The sequence below is a fragment of the Filicampus tigris genome, chromosome 2, assembly GCF_054856515.1.
Source record: "Filicampus tigris isolate MCC_2025a chromosome 2, RoL_Ftig_1.0, whole genome shotgun sequence".
Lineage (NCBI taxonomy): Eukaryota > Metazoa > Chordata > Actinopteri > Syngnathiformes > Syngnathidae > Filicampus > Filicampus tigris.
Window position 1 is genome coordinate 15,650,166 of NC_141218.1, and position 21,202 is coordinate 15,671,367.

Below are 21,202 nucleotides of genomic sequence, written 5' to 3' on the forward strand. Positions count from 1 at the left end.
TTGCTAAAAATAGTACGGTACTCGAAATGTGATGCATAGTTACAGTCATCTGACATTTCATTAGGCATTGCTGAATAATCTAATGGTACCCAGTATCAAAGTGGTATCCGATATTCTGCTTTTTTATTGTCACTGTGGGAGGTGTTAATTTACAATACTGTATGTTTTATTATTGTAGCGGTGTTGAACTGCCCTGCATCAAACTGAGCGATGTTTCTAACTTTTTGGTTAGCCGAGAGAGGATAATTAATAAAACGAGTGCATCTTAATAATACCTTATTGGTTTTACCTTTTTAGTATTTTTATTTAATCTGGTTCCCCACAATTTTATGTTACCTTAATTTTCCCGATGGAGTTTTGATTGTGGGTTTTTGGATATGAGTCTGCTAAATTCCATCCATTTCCCATAGCGCTCGTCCTTGATTTAGTGCCTGCACCAAGAAGGTTCATTCAACACTTTTATTTGCTTTTATTCACACTTACAATCCAAGATTAGTCCAACTTGCGTTACATACACAGCATCATCATCAATCCAACACACAATGACATGAGACAAACTGTTTTACAATGGCAGACAGAACCAGGCAGTGCTTTCTCCATCCGACCACACCATCTTTTGTGATATTGCATAATTATGATAAGAGTGAAATGACATGCAGTGCCGTTGTCAAAGCCTACTACAGGTTTGTGTTATCCGTGGAGCATCGTGAACTCAAAGCACCATCCGTAAGTGAAAAGGGGACGAGAGCACATTGATAATATGGTAGCGTGACAAGATGTTGCCCCTGAGGTTGCTTTGTTGCTTCAAACCGCCTCCGACGTGAAGAGAGGTTAGTGATGTGAGCCCCCCGCAACAGGAGTAACCTGATTTACACGTGTGCTTATCATACACGGTGGTACACTTTTACAAATCAATGACTCACACCGCCTTGTACTTACTGTGTGCGACCCAGCACAATCTCGCTAAAAATAGTGCTCACTAGGAACTGTGCTTGGGATGCGCAGTTTCCATTGGGATCCTCTCGAGAGGTCGGCAGATACAATGAAATGTCTACAGGGACGGATCTGTTTCATTTCAGATCGGAGTTGTGCGCTTGTGTACGTGTAGTGGGGATGCACAACATCGTGGAGAAGTCATAAGCCTGAACGCGGAAAATTGTGAAATTCCAAGCTCCTCTTTTTGGTGGTCGTAGTCATTTTTAATGGTACAGTGCGTCATTGTGGGTGCTCACTATAACCTGGTGACATGATGCTGTTCTCCTCTCCACCTTCAGAGACGGTATTTTCTCAAGAGCTCCGATTGCCACATGTACTTCCGCTCCGGAAAGCGATCGGGAATCCTAATGCGACGGAAGTCCTGGATGCATTTCTCCAGCTCCTGCTCAGGTGTCATCTTCTCCTTGTTGGCTTTCCTCCTGGCAGCCTCTCGCTCGCGGACTCCGAAGGTCCTGCCCCGTAGCATGTCAGTCTTACGCCGCATCTCTGCCTGCTGCATCATGTGGGCGGGGCCTTTGTGCAGGGGTCGGTCCAGGGACTGGATGTTGGGGCGTCGACTCACGGGCCTGCGGATGACGGTCCCCTGAGGGGAGCTGGCCTCCGACTGGGTCTCGGAACAGGAAGTGGAAAGCTCGTTGAAGGACGTGCCGCTTTCGCCCTCGCGCTCACTTTTGTGGCTCTTGCAGCAGCAGTCGCAGTGTGAGGACGACCACCGTGAGGGCCCACCTACATGACACACACACAAAAAACTTTTTTTTTTAACAAACCCTCAAAAATTCTTCAAAAAACCCGGCTGACCAATAAATATATATTATCCACAAATAATGGGGGCAATGGGGAAAAAAAACAAAATATGAAAAGTTATTGAGAAAAAAGGGGGGCTATCCGCAAATGTGCAAATCCGCAGTGCTGAACTGTAGTTTTCAGTTGTAATATCACCAATAACCACTAGATGGCACATATGTCTTAGTTGCGTTTACACTGGGTCTTCTACTGAGCTGTACTACAACATAAGGCCTAATAATTTCTTGCGGATTTGGAATGATGATGATTTTGAGTGAGTTGATTTTTGTGGGGTGAAAAAATGTGTTCTTGCAATTAATGTTGGTTTCTTGTTCATCAGTCTTGTGCTGTCTTTGAATGATTTTTTTTTTTTTAATGCAAGAGAGCACTTTGTACTGGGGGAAGAAATTACAGTATGTGGTTATTTTGTTGTTTGCTTCAAACTTTTTGTTGTTGCATTAGGATTGTGGCTGTTTTATACATGCATTGAAAAGTGTACTTGCAAAAATGAAATATATTAAGAGCGCGTATTTTGCACGCTTAACTAGACTTGTCCTGGCACGAAAATGAAGATGCACCTGTTTTGATTTGTTGCTAAATATAGCGCGAAAGTGAAAAATGATTATGAGGCGTTGTACTGTTTTTATTCTTTATTTATTTTGACTGAACAACATCAGGGAGCTTTTATTAAGACGACCAAGAACTGCTTTAAATTGTGAAAATATGATTTGTTGTGGTTGTTTTGGGGGGAACAGAATTAGGAAAAAATGCTTCAGCAATACTATCACAAAACTACACCCTAATGCCAGGGGTGACTCATGTATATGCACCCCCTAACCCAGAAGGTCTTCAATCCTTTTCCTGGAGGGCCGCTGTCCTGTCTGTTTTCCATTTCTCCCTGCTGCAACACACCTGATTCAAATGATCAGATAATCAGCAAGTTCTGCAAAAGCCGGATAATGATCATTAGACAGCGGTCCTCAAGGAACAGGATTGAAGGCCCCTGCCCTAACCCGAGGACCTGGAGAATCCAATTTGACTCAATTCATTCAGTATTGAGCCGTTTTTTTTTTGTTTTTTTTAACCTTGAGGGCCACGGTTTCTGTCAATGGTGTTAAGCATTGCAGTAGTGATCCAAAGAAAGTCAGAGTTTATTGGAGGTACAGCACGTTTGTAATGTGCATAACTGCTTTCTACAAAACTGGAGTTAAAAAAAAATGTGAACGTGGTTTAGTGTATCATCTTGTGGTTCACCAGGGATTTGAAGACCTGCGTACAAAAAACATAACTTTGGGCCCCCACCATTTCAATGCTGCAATTTGAAAACTACAATTTTCTAGGGCCCCTGTCAGTCATGAACTCTTAGAATGGTCATCAGTTTTAGTCCACCCACGGCGGACCTGCGCGGCCTGGCAGAGGGATCGATTCCTACTCTCCTTAATCACCTAGTGATTGACTGGCAAGCAGTTCAGGTGTAGTGGGCATTTTTTCCCTAATTCAGCTGGGATAGGCTTCCAGTCATTGCTGTCATAAATTTGGGTATTTTGTGGGGGTTTTTTTAATCGTGGGTTTATACGAGTATGCCAATGTTATGGAAGTGGTTGACATATTCTACTGTGGTAAATTTGAATCCTGGACAGGAACTAAAATGAATCTAGTCCATGTCTGTTACATGCAGTATTACACCAACTGCTATGTAAAGAGCCAGGTATCAATATCTCCCATCACTGTACGGCCATGTTGAAGCTCTGTGCTTTACTGAGCACCGTTCTACTTATTTTACTTTATTCAGTCAAAATAATGCGTGGGAGTGTACCACGAGACGATAATTGGGCATAAATTTCATCTTCATAACTCTCAACTCTTCTTCCTTCAACACATCCTCCCACGTTGTCAATTACACAGAGGAAATACGGTTCTTTTACTGCCTTGTGACGATACGGTCTCACTTTCCGATGCACTCAGAGATAAGAAAGTACAGTTGTAGCGTCAACATCCGTTGATGAGAGATAGAATCATACACGCAAAACTAATCACCCCTTTTTCCAATGTGACGGTATGTCCTTAGTTGCTATGATATCACAAAGGGAGCAATAATTTGTCCATCAGCTCCTTGTGAACAGGGTTCAAGGGGGGATTTTAACCTCTCTCCGCTCACTGTAATAATGACCTGATCCTAGACGCAATGATTGTATTGAGATGATAGTTAGAATCACTAACAGCTTTTTAATGGCTTGTCCATGAGTAAAGAGGCCAATCAGCTCGCCAATTTCCCCCCACAGAAAATGAATCGAGCTGAGTCCAGCAGACGAGCAGCACTCCACAAATGGATGTAGGCGCTTTAGTGACCGGGATCCAGGGGGGGGGGGGGTGTTGTGAGTATTGCTTCTAAATGGATGGAGGCTAGAGTCCCGTGGGGGGAGGCAGCCACTTAAGGCAACACGCCAACTCCCAATAATAGTTGTTTGCAATTTTCAAGCCATGTAGGGGAATGAATTGTATAACTTGAAATCACTTGGGAGGTTCATTTCAACCATGGACCGTACAGTATGTGTGATGCCTGTTCAGTTCTACTGTAAAACCATTTAATGTACATCGTGTGTCAGAAAAACTCCAGAACAGTTGTCACAATGTTGGAAGTTTTCCCTTTCAAAGTAATCGGAATTACAGTATCCGCAGCTTTATCATCACGTCCATGTCTTCAAAACGGGTCCGCTTGATGGCCGTCTTGAGCAAGGGAAAGACAAAAACTAAAAAAAAAAAAAAAACAGTCAGGTCGGGTGAGTAGGGAGATTCTTGGCCAGTCTGATTCTCAAAGCATTTTGAGCAATTGCGTTGTCATGGTGAAGCAGCTAAAATTGTACTGCCACAAATCTCACCTCTTCTCCCGCTTTGAATGAAGCAAATGCTGCATGATCTCTTTATTACTGGAGGTAAAACAATTGTACTTTCAATTTGAAATATGTCTTTTCGTGACACCAGTCCTGGACCCTTTCTGACACCTGTTGTGTACTCATCTAAGTATTACATAATTGCTGATGCAGTTGATGTTGTTGTTTATTTTACCAATACTTACCAATAAACTGAAATCAGATGTCAAGAAAAGGTAGTTGCAAGCACGCTCAACACTATTGACAAAAGGATTAATGCTTTTAATATATTGTTTCATCAAATAAAAGTAAGTTAACGGGTGAGGAAAAATATAGTTGCCGCAGGGATATTATCTGTGGGAATTAAACTACAGTTGGACTACTACTACTAGTAGCGTGCAGATGTTAACTAGTGCCTCACTACATCAGTAACATGCAATTGCTCTCTAGTATGCCACGGTTGGCCTACTATGGACAACGAGCATACTAGTACATGGACCTTAACCCAAAGTCAACCCAAACTTTTATTTTTTTTCAAGAATATGTTCTATGCAGGCCCACTAGTTGAAACAGGACATTCTGATTAATATTGCATTTCTGGAAAATAGTAAAATCCACTAGTTTTTATCCATCTCAGGGGGTGGCCGAAGCTCACCTGTTTTCTGAAGCTGAGCCATGATTGGTCGGTATTTGAGCCCTGAGCAACTGTAATGTCATCTTCAGCCGACAGGAGTGACAAAATGGCTGCCCCCTGAGATGGATAAAAACGGGTGGATTTTGCTGCTCAACTCATATTCCACAAACACAATATTCATCAGAATGCCTTATTTCAACTAATGAGCCTGCATAGAACATATTTGGGTTGACTTCCCTTTAAGCCGGATATCAATGATATTGACTAAGTCAACTAAACATAAAAAGTCGTATGAGCATTTATCGAACATCCTTGATAAAGAGCCTACTACAGTAGCATGTGACACATGCGTACTATTTGGGTCAAGTTGTGTTACTTGCGCAGCACAGTGGTTTTAGTAGTAAGGTTTAATGGCGTACTCGGAGTCCAAAAGTAGCACTAGTAATGGAAAACAAATTACTAGTAAAACAGTCATTCAACAAGTGTGCTGAATTGTCTTACTAGAGAATACAAAGAATGTACCAAAACATTGACTTTAAGATGCATATTAAGGGCCGCAAATTCACCCTTCCATACTTGCATCTTGACACTATGCCTATTTGTTTATAAAAAAATTCTCTGCGTCCATTAGCCACAAGGTCCAATACTATATTTTCTCTAGTGTTCTTGAGCTTGAAGTTCATACACCTCATATACAGTTCAATGTCTCCTTAAACGTTGCGATGGCGTTCAGTTTAAAAGTGGCTATAAGACGAGGTTAAAAGCCACGAAAGAGTGATCCCAGGATACACATGCAGTCAAGTTATACATGTGGGTATGTTGAACCATGTGGCCGCGCATCCTCTGGAACCTTTTCAGGGAAGCCATTGATCGCTGTCTTTGTTCTCAGATCCATACAGCCTCTCTTAAGAGATCCAGTTACCGCCACATTGCTGGTGTACAGAGCAGACTCTGCTTCCGCATTTCTCAACAATGCTAAGCTACATTCTATCTTTAATGAGAGCAGGAAAACTTGTCCTGACAGGAGGGGGTCTCATTTTACGGAAATTTACCAGCTTGGATGCTCATTAAAATGACACTTCTTAGCTGGTAAATTGTCCTAAATGGCAGAAGAAGTAGGACATGACGTGGACTGAAGGCAGGGGGCTCCGACAAATGCAAATGTCACTGGGTTTGTTTGCTTTCCTCTAAATTAACACACTCTCTGCATATACTCTGTCATCGGGAAAGCAGTTCTGGGGCTTGGCCTGAAAGGTTAAACACAAGAATATTCCGTTCTGAATTTGCCTTTGAAAAATATGTCTCTAAAGTCATACATCACCGTTTGAACCGCTGTACCGACATACGATGTGTCACGAGCCTTTACGAGAGCTCAATACAGTGAATATCCAAAAATTATACATGTCTATTTTGCTTTTTCTTTCATTTTTTGCAGCACATAATCTAAAAGTAGGAACAGCCTTAATAAAGGGTTTTAAGAAAAGAAGAATATATACCGGACATTATGGACTAAAATAGGAAATTGGAAACTGCAGGTGCCCTCAGGCGAGACACTGAACCCACACGACTTGTCATGCAGTGCTAGTTTTTGGACTTGTTTGTTCCTTTTTCACTTGATTTAACTGCCGAATAACTTTGCAATGAGCTCGACTGCATTATCTTGTCCTGTTTGTGCAAGTGAGCATTTCTGCCCTCTAATGTGTGCAACTTGTAGCCTCAAGGGACTAATAAAGCATTCCTCATCTTTTTGATTAAAAGCATTTTTGCAAAGGGAGAAATGTGATTGGGGGTGGCATTAATATCCATTGAAAATGGTTGCACTGAATCTGACAAAATTATGCTTCTTAGTAGGCATAGGCTTGGTAGGCACTCGGACCCCAAGGATGGCGTGGAATATTATTGCAATAGTCGTATTTTTGTAAATGTACTTTTCCACCATTACTCGATCCGTAGCATTAGGAGCAGTAATACATTTATATTTAAAAACAGTAGGACAGAGGGGTACTTGCAAGGTATTTTTTTAAACATTTTGGATGATTTAAAAATGGATCTGTATGCAAACTCTAAAGGAATCTGTCTTTAGTAGAAAACATTTGATTCTAATAGTCAGTGTGACTATTTACTTTCAGACCATAGCGAACAAACTACATGACAATTGTGACTACTTCCCAAAAACAGCTATGTGTTGTAGTAAGACTGACCTGTGAGAGTCAACATTGTGCCACAAGGCATCCAGACTGCTATAAAATACAAAGAAGAAAGTGTAGTAGTAGAAGAAGCAATGCTAAATGTTAGCTTATCAGGTAACGAGCTACATTCCAGACACAAACTCTTTTCTTTGTCCTTTCCACTGTGGTGAGTGACTTTGGAGACACTTATACAAACACTCAATAATACCGCTTGCTACTCTATTAAGGTTGCAAAAGGGTGGGAAATGTCTGCAAAATCATTTTCAAGTATAAATGTAAACATCTTGTTTTGTCTTAAGCAGATATCCATGCAAAATCTATTTAGTTTTGCTGGAACATTTCTGGGCCTCGAATTTTGGCGCACAACTAAATCTTGCAGCCCTACTCCTCAGTGGCAAAAACTTAAGGTGGCTTTCTAATTGGCTATTATTCTATTTACCGTCACAATCATGGAGCCCATGGCTGAGCAGAATTCATGTTGACCATAAATTCATATTGTTGTTAGCCCCGTCTGTTTTCCGGCCAGATCGCGGAAGAAAAATCTCTCTTAACATACCCCACACCACTGTATAATCTTTTAGAGGAATAGGAAAATCAGGCCTTTGCTGCCTTTTATCGGAAATGGCCGAAAAATTATCAAAGTCGGGCCCGATTGCTAAGTGTGTACCCACTCCATGACGCAACATCTTTGAGTGTTACATCAACAGGTCATTTTTAGTTTGTTGAAATAATTCTGTTTTCAAGGCAACTTGATTACAAAGCTGTCGCTGTCTTGTGTCATCTTCTCTCATATCCACTCAAGTACATTTTAGCCTAGCTAGCACAGCCTCAGGAGGAGTGTAGTTTACATGCTTGTTAGCTTACGAATTAGGTCAGTGTGCCCTTGCAGCAGCGGGGGGAAAAAGCTTGTCTTGCAAAGCGACCGTCCTTATAGCAGGAAAGAAATCCGTTTGACCACGATGGTCCTATTTGCTGCACAAGCATCTCTGCAGCAGCTTAACTGATCGTCAGCGCACGCAGCGTCTTGTCATATTTGCATATATTTGAATGTGTCAATATAAAGTGCTTACTCTCAACCAGCCAATGGTGCTGAAACCTAGACAGTGACAAATAGTGAGGACTGAAGAGTATTCCAGGGTTACACGTAGGAGCCCCTCTAGGCTTTAAAGTACTTAACCAATAATCTGCAAATATCTCTCGCTACTTTATGGCCTGAACCCGAAATGTTTTTTATTCCTTTTTTATAAGAAACTGACTTCTTCTCCAGCTGATTGCTTCTGACAAGTGTGCCATCCTCCTTCAAAATGAAGGTGGCTGCTGCTGCCAAACGGATGAACCAACAATGCTGAACCAACAAGTTATATATAGTGAAACTCTGCGATATTGCAGATTTTTAACATACAGGCAAGTCTGAAACAGAGCAGAGAGAATATAAGTCTGGCAGTCTTGTTGTATGCTCTGGTTGAATGTGCTGTTGCTCTATGTGTTCCATTAGCCCCTCTATAGTGTTGTTATTTGTTAGGTCTGAAGATAGCTGTCTTAAATATTATATGTGTCACTTTGACAACAAACTGTAAACAGCTGGTTGTGTTGAGTGTTTGTTAAATATTTCTCACAAGACAATATTTCACATACAAGAGTTTGCAATTGCAAAGTAGTTATCAGATAAGCTAACAGTCAGCCTAGCATCTTCTTCTTCTGAATGCTGCTCTTTCTTTTTCTTTTTACTTTCTTGCAGTCTAGTTGTCCTGTGGCACCATGCTGAATCTTACAGTTCAGTCTTGGTCCTCTGACAGACATCTGGTTTTGGAGAGGATACCTGAGATTGTCAGTGGAGATATATGTAGCCTATGCGGTGTGCTGTGTTGGTTATCTGGAGTACACTGCACACTATAGGAGTAGTAAGAACACACATGACAATTTTTCTACATCATGCGGGGTGTCAGTTTAAGATCGGCAAGTTAAAATCAAATCAATGTTTATTAATATTAAGCCACTTGGCTACTTTGACAAAATGTAATGACTTCAAGGCTCCTCAGTGTCACAGAGAGAGAGTAAAAAGTCCCTTCCTTCCCTTTTTACAGGAAACTTGCATCTCCTGTCCACAATACACCATCCAAATAGCAGTGAAAGGCCTCCCTGGAGGGATCATTAAGGAGTTGGATGTCAGACAGCAACGACACATGCAAAGGCTTGTTTCACTTTTTTAAACATTGTTTGAAAGGACTAATTGACCCGAATGGTCAGCGGCTACACTGGGGAACTTATAAAATACTCCAATGTGGCAAGTGAAAGATGGTGTCCAGCTCAGCCCTTGTCTCAATTGTTAGCATCACCATGACAAACTATATTTGCTATCAAACCTTTACAAATAAGCATCTTTATACAGTACCAATCTATACTTTTAGGTACACCTGTACAAAGAACTGTATCAAAAATTATCTTTGATTTCCACTTCAAAGTAATACTGCTGTGAAAAGCACATCAGATGCACAACCACATACCTGTAGTGACATGTGAAAAAAAATCACTGTATAAAATAGAAATTAAAAAATACACAGAAAGCAAGAAATACAACTCAAGCTTTATGCAGCACTTTAACAACAACCGCAGGTGTAGCAAAGTGCTGTAAATAAAACATAAAAGAGAATAGATAAGAGAATCATAATCAGAGCTGGGCATTCCGCCTATCCGACGGACCGATCCTTCTATCCGCCTATGACAGACGCCTATTTTGTAGGCGATAAATGATAGACGGGAAACTTAAAAAAAAATAGACGAACTAAGCATAGTCAGAAGCGCGTTGGTCGGAGTTGGTAAACGGAAACAGTAACGGGAGCCCATTTAAAATGATGACCGGCCTATAGGCGATTACTATTTGGTCCGGCTTGACAAAAAGGCTGATAGACAGATGGCGGAAGGGTACCGAGGCTGAAGACGGGAGCCGATAAACGGACTAGGAAACTTTGGTAGAACACCCAGCTCGAATCATAATAATACAATACAATAAATTACTAAATCAAATATTTTCAAATTAAAATATACTACGGCTCCCTTTACATTGGGTTTTCGCATACAGAAGGTGCATAGTTGTTTTCCAATAAAATAGCCTACATATAGTCAGACATCCATCCATTATCTATACCACTCTATCCTCATGAGGTTTCGCGGGGGTGCTGGAGCCTATCCCAGCTGTCTTCGGGCAGTAGACGGTGTTCACCTTGAATTGGTTGCCAGCCAATCGCAGGGCACACAGAGACAAACAAACATACACACTCACAATCACATCTAACGACAATTTAGAGTGATCAATCAACCTACCACGCATGTTTTTGGAATGTTGGAGGAAACCGGAGTGCCCGGAGAAAACCTATGCGGGCACGGGGAGAAAATGCAAATTCCACACAGGAAGGCCGAGGCCGGAATCGAACCTGCGGCCTCTGAGGCGGACATGCTAACCAGTCGACCACCATGCCGCCCTATAGACATATGGATAGAAATATATTATCAACCGATGCCAAGAAAATGAACAGAAATACTAATCAGAATACAGTTACAGATTGGTTGTATTTAACTTTTAAGTAAAATACATTTATATTTCATCTTTTAATAACTGTTTGTTTTTAAACATTTATTTAGGCAGATTTTTTATTTCACTTATGTGCAACACAATTTAATTGTATAAATAAATAATTGTATATAATTGTATGAAGTGCAGGTTTTCTTTGGGTAATGTTACAGTGGCTTACAATATTAAATGTACTTTTTAAGAATAAAACCTCCGCATCATTTTTGATGAACACTTAGGCCTACTAAATTACTTTATTTTAATGGTTTTTTTTAATGTCAGTATAGTGGTACTAGGAGAGCTAAGTATTTTTTGAAGTGGTATTTGGTGTAGAAAGTTTGAGAACTACTGACATAAACAATGGAGAATGAGGGTTTGTTGTATTTACATTTCAGCATGTGGCTGTTGACAACTTTAAAGAGAGCAATGTTATTCAAGAGGAGACTGAGGGCAGCAAGAAAACATTCTGCTGCAGCAAAGTGGAGACTGTGGAGCACAACACTGCATAATTGTCCAGATTATCAAAATGTCACCCAGCTAAAGACCGGCTTGTAAGATTTAAACTATACATTTATACAAAGTTGGCAACTGTAATTATTAAAGTTTCTTATCATAAATGTTTAATTTTTAACATTCCAATTATATTTCAAAAAGCCATGCTGAATGTTTGTTTTATGTTTACTTTGGCCTCCTAAAAGTGAGTCTTAAAGTTCGAAGTTAGATGAGCGAGAATCATTAGTTGTGAAATGCATAATGCTGTAAAATACAGTACAAATGATCAGCTTCTAATGATTGATCCAAATGTGTATGTTTTCCAGTTGAGTCTGCACATTTCCGATCGAAGCTCCCATTTGCTGCCAAGGTGAGGCTGCACGTCTACTTGAAGTGATGTAGTGCAAAATGGCAGCGGCACGCAGCCGTGACTTACTTCAGACCATTTCTCCGCACAAGTGCTCCATCAGAAGTGGATGAGTTATTCATGGCTGGCACCATCCATCTATTGTAGGCATTGCCAATCCATTCTGACTCCAAACAGGCTGGGCCCAATCTCTGCCTCCATTCCAGCCTGGGAATGGATTACTTTCCTCCAGAGGTGAGGGACTGGAGTCACATGACTTGGACTCGAGTCGAGTTAAGTCGCTTATTTTATGACTTGCGACTTGCTTGGTAAAAACATCTGCAACCCTCACGACAGTCTGCTTGATTTAGTCATTCTGTTTACATTTAAAAATCTCTTTTTTTTTTCAATGTAATGTGCCTTTTGTTTTTGAAGTATTATTATATTGCAAGTGCTGAGGCTGACTCGAGCAAGTATCACCAAAGACGAATACATTTGGAAATCAAGGATTATCATTTTGATGAAAACGGGAAAAAGACAATAGAAACATGCAAGGTTTGAAATTTGAAGATAAGAGACGTAACCTCTTCGATGTTTACTTTTATCCGTCACACGCAGGTTAGCTGTGTGAACTGTGGAGCTGAGGTAGCTAGGTTAGGTCAACAATTAGCTCGCCAATAGCTGGTACAATATTATGGTAGTTAGACTTTGTGCCTAGGGCTGCTCGATTAAGCGATTTTGAGCTGTAACCAAAGTTTCTGGATGAAACGATGTTAAAAACGTTCAAATCGGCACGTTTGATTTTGTTATTTTTGGTGTATCTAAGCCACCGTAGTTTCCCCTGCATTTCCGCTTCCTCCCACGAGCGCGCATACCGGAAAAACTACAAAACCATCCATGGCTACCGGCGATTCTGCTATTTGCTCAGGCAAGTGAGCGTTTAGTTAATAAATCAGGCAAAAATAGATCTGTAGTGTGTGCCCCGCATGTACAAGACAACCCGTGAGCAAGTAACTCAACGTCTTAAAGGCGTCCCTTTTTTTTCTCCTCTACAACGGACCTCTGGTCCAGCCGAACTATGCATCCGTACTTAAGCTTGACAGTGCATTGTATTATTGAGTGACAGTTATGCACTAATCATTGATTTATGTTTAAGTAAGACCAGGGAGAAAGGTGAAAGGCTAGTCACTAGCTGGTTGGCAAAATGACTTGCTGACAGACTGTTTGGTTTACAAAATTGACTGTCTACCTTCTCTCATGTTGATGATTCGTTTCAGATGGTATATGCACTTTCTTCTTTCATTATTGGTTTAATTAAGAACAGATCTGAAATCTATTGTGGAAGTAAAATGATGTTAATCCCAATGGTTCGTTCTGTGTGTATTAAGTTAAATTGACTGGCATTTTGAGTTCAAAGAAAGAAAAATTAAGTTTAAAGCAAAGACATTCAAATTTCTTCATTTTTAATTATTTTTTTATTTTACAAAGAAATCGGAATCGTAAAATTGGGGTTGAGAGAAAATAATCGGGCTTTTCTTATTAGGCAAAATCAAACAGCCCTATATGTGCCTGTTATGCATTTAATTGAAAATATAATAAAATGATGGATAAGACACCACGGAGAATGTAATGTTGAAATGCTACAATTTAAAAAAAGTGATTCTTATTTAAGCATAAACATCTGTGCATGGACGCCACTTTGAGTACTTTTCAGTCATATTTGATGTGGCAGGCCCCCTATAAACTAGTAATCCACATCAACTTAACTGAACTTCATAAAGTGACACCCTACAAGGTGCACAGAGTTAATGGCTCTCATTCACTCATTTACACACACTAATAGATTTGGGAAACAGATCGGCACCATGTCATTTTTAAATCTGATGATTATGCACACTCTCACGTTCAGGAAATTTCAATATTTATCATTGCATCAACTAAAAAAGTTACGTTTATTGAAAAATAACATGCATTCTTCTTAATAAATAATTTCAGCCTAAGAAATTATTTCATGCTCTTGAGTTTTTGTCTGCTTAAATTTTAGAGTTGTAAATGTTCCTTTAATTTTTAGAGCTAGTGTATTTTTTTTTTCCAAAGTCATGGAACTTGCTCGAGACTTGACGGTTACGATTTGACTTACTTGCGACTTACACGTATGTGACTTCCGCCCTGCTCTGCTTTCCTCCTCTCTCTATGTCACGTTGTAGCTATTGACCATGTGCCATGACAGTCCAACAACATACAATCTCACTAGCTCTTGTGAAGTGGAACCTCTGATGTCAGGAGGGTTGCAATGATAGACTTTCTATTCACTGCCAATCCCCACTAAGAGATAGGGAGAAACCAAGAGCAGAAAAAAAAAACGCAAATATAGGTGAGAAGAACAGGTTCGACAGAAAAAAAAAAACTGAACAGGTGAATTCGTGAAAAGCGTCATGGCGAATATGCAGGAGTTCGCTGTATTCTTTTTCTCTGGCCGGTAATGTGTGACTTGATTAAGCAGCCCTTAAACTAGGTTACCCTTCATCTTCACAAAATGTGTCTCCAGTGGATGGTTGGAGACAGGGAAATATTTTAGGATCCTAGATTGCTTTTTAATCAGCCAACACCCTTCACTTTCCCCAGAGATAATTAGTGGTAATAAGACTGTCCTCAAAAGCCAGCTGGGAGTTTGGAATTGTTAGTCCTAACAGGAATAATATCACCACTGCCAATGTCCTTATTGTGCGGGATGACCTACTTCTTTTGTGATAAATAACCCTTTCCGCAATCCCACTGGATGCTGTCAAGATGCTGCTACCAGAGGATCTTTATTTGACTTCACAGGCATTACACTGCAAGTATGCCTATTTAATGCTTATATCGGACTATTTCGGTGAACTACAGCGTATTCGGTGCCACTGCGCTTGAATTTACAAAGTCCCTGAAACAACACAAACGCGCGGACACCCAAAACACAAACAACAACAGATAATGAGGCAGAAGTGACAACTTTTGGTAGCAATAATAACGTAGTACTGTAAAACAAATATTGCATTGATCTCATTAATTTCGTGTGGGCTGATTGATTTCCCCAGAACCTATACACACACACAAACATATATATATATATATATATATATATATATATATATATATATATATATATATATATATATATATATGAGTACCGTATATCGGATTTGCACCACTTTAAGTGTCAAATCACATTCACTCCTATCTATTCATTCAGCCATCAATTTTTCTACCACTTATCCTGTTCAGGGTCGCAGGTCAGTTGGAGCTGTTCCCAGCTGACTGCGTGCAAATGGCAGACTCCCGGATTGGTCGGCAGTACGTCGCAGGGCAAAGAACTAACCTCACGTTCACAGATACAGTCAGTGAGAGAGAATCGATCCTACACTGGCTTGCAGTGGAAAGTTTGCCGTGTACGCTACCAGTGACTGCTGATAACTACTTATGACATATTTGTTTAATAGTTTATTTAAAATCACCCCACGGGGACAGATGAATGTTTGAAAGGATGCGCAAATTGCACTTGCTCAAATGTGGATTTAATCACTATCAGCTTCAAAAAACACTTTTTTGATAAAAGCCTTGATCTCCCCAGGACAGAATCTGCCGATGGAATCATTTAATTTAGTCAGCGGGGGACTATGTACTGTATATAAAAGAAATGGGAGTTGAGCATCTTAACTGGTCCCTTGACTAATGGCACAGTTGCACAATACTGTACTAATTTGCTGTAATGGCGTGAACTGATAACTGCTTGAATTGAGACAGAGCAGCTTGCAGAAAACGGCACAAAGGATGTCCTTAATGATTTCGAGGAAAGAGTCTTGTGGAGTTTACACTATTGATTTGCCCTTTTCACTCTGAGTAAACCCAAACACCAAGCTATACCAGGGAAACACTGACTTACAAGGGAGGCACGTAACGATGAGACTATTGTAGTTGTGCCCTCCTTTGAAAAATCCACCTAATGATCCTGGAAAGTAAATTCTGACATTTGTATCTAAATACATCATGTTTAAGGATAACTGCTTAAAACATGTGCAAAGACTGAGTACTATGTAGAGCTCGATTGTGGTGATAGCGTTCAAAGGTTTTAAATCATTTCAGTTTTCCTGATTGGGGAGCGTGGCTAAAATGGGGCACACACACGTGATGCAAAAGAATGTGCCATTTACTGTTGATAAACATCCACCGTCATCTTTCCATGACGGATGACCCTTTGAATGGTTTGATGCCCCTTCATAAACAGTCATCAACGTTGAACATTTATTAGTGTTAATCTAAACACTAGATAGTGTCACTATTATTGCACTGTCAATGCTACATTATGTTACTGTATAGCACATAAATGGTTAGTGAATATTTAACACTTCATTAAATGTTACTTTAACACCAGTTAGTGTGCATTTATATAGACACTTTAACGGTGTTAAAATTAACACCTTAGCTCTAGAATTACCACCAGCAGATTTCTAGTGTAGGCGCTTTATTGTGCCTCGTTGTCCGCCATGAGTGTGTGCATTTTTCACAATTTAGAAGCCTCATATTTTTTTTTTTTTTTTTTTTTTTATCATTTAAGTTGGCAGGGTTTTAAACAACACTGTTCTCTGTGGTATGGCAAATTTAGGAATACTTTTATGTTCACTTTACAAGGACTTTAAGCATTACAGTACACATTGCTGTACACATGCAATTATCAATTGGGAGTGCCCGCCCGAGGTCAACCGCTGTTCCACATTTGGAATCATGTTACAGCATCAGAAAGTGGATGCTGAGCACTGTGCTGCAGTCTAAATATGACAACTCTGTCCTGACCAGGTCGCTGTGTCCTATCGTGCATCACAATGTGCGTTGTCTATCCCAGTGCACCACCAACAAGATGGGATGTTGCCTTTCTACTCCCCCAAGACCCCATGAACTTTGCTGTCATATACTTACTTCAATCAGTGTTTTTTCTTTCAGCTCCCTCTGCCTTTTTTTTCTGCCTCGCTTCTCTCTCCCCCTTGGCCAAGCCTCATGCAACTTTTACTTCCTCATCCCTCCTGCTCATCCGCTCCGGCCTCCATCTGCTCGCCTTCCTCTTCCCTTCCAGCCCGAGCCCTAAAATTATCTGTCCCTTTCTTTTCTTCTTAAAATTCATTATTTTCTTCGAGCCGCTCTATAAAATTCCCTCGCTCCCTTTCAGCTTTCCAGGATGGTCCATGTACAGAAAGTGGGGTTAACCTGTACCTGGAGCTGCTCCTTCATGTTGAATGACTCATTCACTGTAGTGAAGTTCAGCTCAGGCTGCATCCTTCAGATGTAGTCTATAGTAACAACATTAGAGAAAAATCTCACTCACTCACTTCCCTGCACTTCCAACCTGAACACGCCAACTGGGTTTTTTCTTCCTGAATTCCAATGGGAAGCATTCTGAACAATGAACAAAGTGATTTTTAATTGGCCATATGGTCCTACTCTTGCCTGCAAATAAGCCATATTTGAAGCTAAATCTGGCTTTTGCTGATGAAGAACTCCAAGTAAAAAGCTGATATGAGAGAAAGCGGCATTGACAGTCAGATTGTATTTTTTTTTAGTGCTTTCAAAAGATTAATCACGATTAATCGCATTTTTCAACTACATTTTTTACGAAGCTTTGAACCGTTATTTATTTGAGTAAAATCTAGGAATTCATGTGGAAAAAAAGTATATTTCCATTCAAAGACTGTTCTAATAGCTTTCTTTGATCCTTGATACACCAAAGATGTGCAACAACTATGGTATTTGAATATGGCTATGCAAAGTGTGCAAATTATTTTGGATTTCTCTAATGAGCCGTCAAATAACTTTTTAAGTAAAACGACGTAAAAGTCCGTATTTGCGATTAATCGCAATTAATCTTTTGACAGCCCTAATTTTTTTCTCTTTTCTGCTGCCTACTGGTGCTATATAATTCATAGGCACGGGCAGTAAGATGTTCTGTCCATACATGACATATGCAGCGGGATTGTGACTCAGTCCTCCCCTGTATTAGTTCAGAGTGAACTGCTGAGCCCTTTTTCAAACTCATTGGGCTATTACGCTTTTTCATCCATTTTTTAAATACCACCTATCCCGGCTGACTTTAGGCAATAGGCGGGGTCGTCCCTGGACTGGTTGCCAGCCAATCGTTGCATTACCAAGCATTCACACTTTCATGTACACTTATGAATACTATAGCATCTTAAATTAACCTATCATGCATCTTTCAGTTGTGACGAATGGGACAACTTTCTTTGGGCCCCAAGCAGGATGGGGGCCCTTTCTTATCCAGTTAGAGGTTGTATTTTATACATATTTTTTGTTTGGTACATTGGCTGAAAATAAAACCTGTGCTGTCTGCATGAAAGGGCAGCAGCATGCACCACTATATACCACTAGTGCAATAAAATTGGTTGACCATTGTCCTGGAACAGATTGTGTTTGACTTTAGAGATTTTGACATACTTTTATGGTCCTTGTTCTCATGTCAGTGCAGTCGCCAGCCGGTGACAGCGTTTGGGCCACATGACCTAACCTGCATGTTTTTGGAATGTGGGAAACCCCGCACAAGCACATGGGCGAACATGCAAACTAAGCACATGGGCGAACATGCAAACTCAAAGCCCGGATTCGAACCCCAGAACTGTGAGGCTATTATAATAATACCCTCTAAAATCAGTTGGGTCTAAAATATTAAAAGATAAAATATATAGGCCTACTGTATATATATATATATATATATATATATATATATATATATATATATATATATATATATATATATATATATATATATATATATATATATATATATATATTAGTGAAAAGGTTATGACCCAAGATATTCAATTATTGATTGGTTATTGATGTAACCCAAAACGTTTGGCTAAAATGAATAATCTACAACAAAAAAAAAAAAAAAATGGATAGAGTTGTGGGTTCTTTTGACCCAACCTTTTGGGGTAGATGAATAACCCAAAAGTTTGGATCGTCCATTTACAGAAAGTTGGGTAAAATTGCCCCAAGTAGCGGGTTGGTTCCTTTTTGACCAAAATCAGGTTATTTTTGACCCAACTGTTTTAGAATGCATATTGGATTATTTTCTAATTAATTGTTTTATTAGAGTGTAATAATTCTCGGGGTTGTTTTGCACAAAATTACCCCATTTTTTTAGGTTGTTTTGTGCAAAACAACCCAGAAAGTTGGATCAAATTGACTCAAGTGGATCGGTCCTTTTTGACCAAATTCTTTTTTAGAATGCACAATGGGTTATTTCTTTGCTCAACTGTTTTTAGAGTGTAGTAGGAAAATACAAAGTAAAAAAAAAAAAACATGTGAAATGAGTGGTTATGGCAAAATGTGTGCGGTGACCGATGAGTCGGTGTGTGCGCTCGACTCACGATAGAAGATGTACTGCGCGTAATTGGACCAGAGCCTGTCGTCCGCGTAATGAGCGACAGAGGAGGCGGTCAGGGAGGAGTTGCAGGCCACGATGTGAAAGCCGCTCTCTGACAGCATGTCAAACGCCCTTTCCGGGTGCTTGAACTTGAGGTAAAACCTGCACGTGTAGCGGTCCGGGGGTCGGTCCGCATCTCTGTTCTCGTTGAGCGCGTCTCCGAAGACCTCCTTGGCCAAAGCGATCCTGCTGCTAATGAAGATCCTCGGCAACTTTCTACTCTTGGAGTCGGGCTCGCTCTCTTTGCCCCCCGCCGCTCCTTTCAGGGCCACCGTGATGTAGCCGTACCTCCTGTCTAGAGAGTAAGACGGGTAAAACCTGTGCTCACTGCCAACGGACGCATCGTCCAAATCGCTGTAGTCGTCCGGGAAGAGTTTGGACTCCTCAGACGATAAAAGTTTGGCTAAATCTGGAAGCTGGAAGTATTCCGCCTCCCGCTTCAACCTCCCCCTCTCGGGGAAGTGGTCCGGCAGCACGACTTGCTTGTCCCGCAGGTAATCCAAAACGTACCGAAATAAAAAGCCGTCTCTGTCGATGAAGTAACGTCCTCTAAAGTCGCGGGACAGGTCGTTGGATGAGCCCTTCTTGTTGGAGAACAGCTTCCCGAGTAGGGAATTTGGGAAGGCGGTCAATGTGGCGTGGCGGGTGTAGTACACCTGCCCACCCACGTTCAGCTCGATGACATCCGATGGAGGGCTCTGCGCCGAGCCGGGCTCTTTGGCGGATTTGCAGTTGTCGCTCATTTCCCCCTTCTCCTCTTAATCTTGTCTTGGAATGTGAGAGAATATATTGCGTCGAGTTCAGGGCGCGCGGTGCAGATGCATGCTGGAAAAGGACTCACAAACCGAAGCCTAGGTCATTACAAACCAAGGTGTGTCCCACGTTTAAATCCTTCGAGTCCGTGCGTAAGCGTGTGCATTGTTTTTTTAACGCAATCGATCATCATAAGATCATCGTGTTACAAGCATCCATTGCAATGCCTATAGAGGAACATAATATCCACTCTGTAACTCACCACCGTCAATAAAGTAGAAATCCCTTTTTTTAAAAGCGTCTTGTTTAGTCACGGTCCAAGACTAGTGCGTAAAAGTCACAATTCCACTCTGGCTGGACTCTGGAAGCAGCTCGGAGAGGTGATGGATGCAAATGGGACTCCGGTGCGCACTTACGTCGCTCCAAAGTGCTGAGTGCGGCCAGCAGACGGTTTAAGATCATGTTGAGCCAAGCTGTGAACGGGAGAGAGAGAGTGAGTGAGAGAGAGTGAGTGAGTGAGAGTGAGAGAGAGAGAGAGAGAGAGAGAGAGAGAGAGAGAGAGAGAGTGGGGTCCAATAATGTCTTACATCATCTTAAAGACAAATGACATTTGCATAGCGAAAGACGTGATGTGTGTGGGTTAAAAAAAAAAAAAAAAAAAAAACATCCATAAACATGGCGACGTGCAGGAAGGCGACTAATGCAGTTTTATCATCCAGCCTTTGCACATTTTAATCCTGTTACAGGCTGTCCCATATTTACATGTGCGCTCATAACCAGAGAGAGAGAGGCGGTGGGGGTGGGAGGGCCTCTCGCGCTCATCACCAGTGACAGCTACGCGGGACCACATGCAGCCCGGGTCTCGCTGCTGTCATCAAACATCTGACTTATATATTTGAAATGAAGTCAACCCTGTCCCTGTTTCCAAGAACAGATCCATGGAAATTTATAAATTATATACATTACAATACATTCATTAATTTCCTAATCTTTAAGATTCAAATTGACTTTAATGCGCATTCACATGGCTCTATACCAGGGATGGACAATTTATTGAGGTGCCACAATATTTCATCAGTGCTACTGGCGGGCCACATACA

The 21,202-nt window shown here is 40.8% G+C and overlaps 1 protein-coding gene across 1 annotated transcript; it reads right to left on the reverse strand.

Annotated features, from left to right (window-relative positions):
- Positions 1-445: 445 nt before the first annotated feature.
- On the reverse strand, positions 446-20,754 carry kctd16a (potassium channel tetramerization domain containing 16a). The gene is made up of 3 exons (XM_086057016.1): positions 20,690-20,754; positions 19,294-20,575; positions 446-1,722 (listed from the first exon to the last, which is right to left on the reverse strand). Exons 2-3 carry the CDS (start codon positions 20,090-20,092, stop codon positions 1,271-1,273), a joined length of 1,251 nt encoding a protein of 416 aa, XP_085913142.1. The 5' UTR covers positions 20,093-20,575; positions 20,690-20,754; the 3' UTR covers positions 446-1,270.
- Between the last annotated feature and the right edge of the window lie 448 nt (positions 20,755-21,202).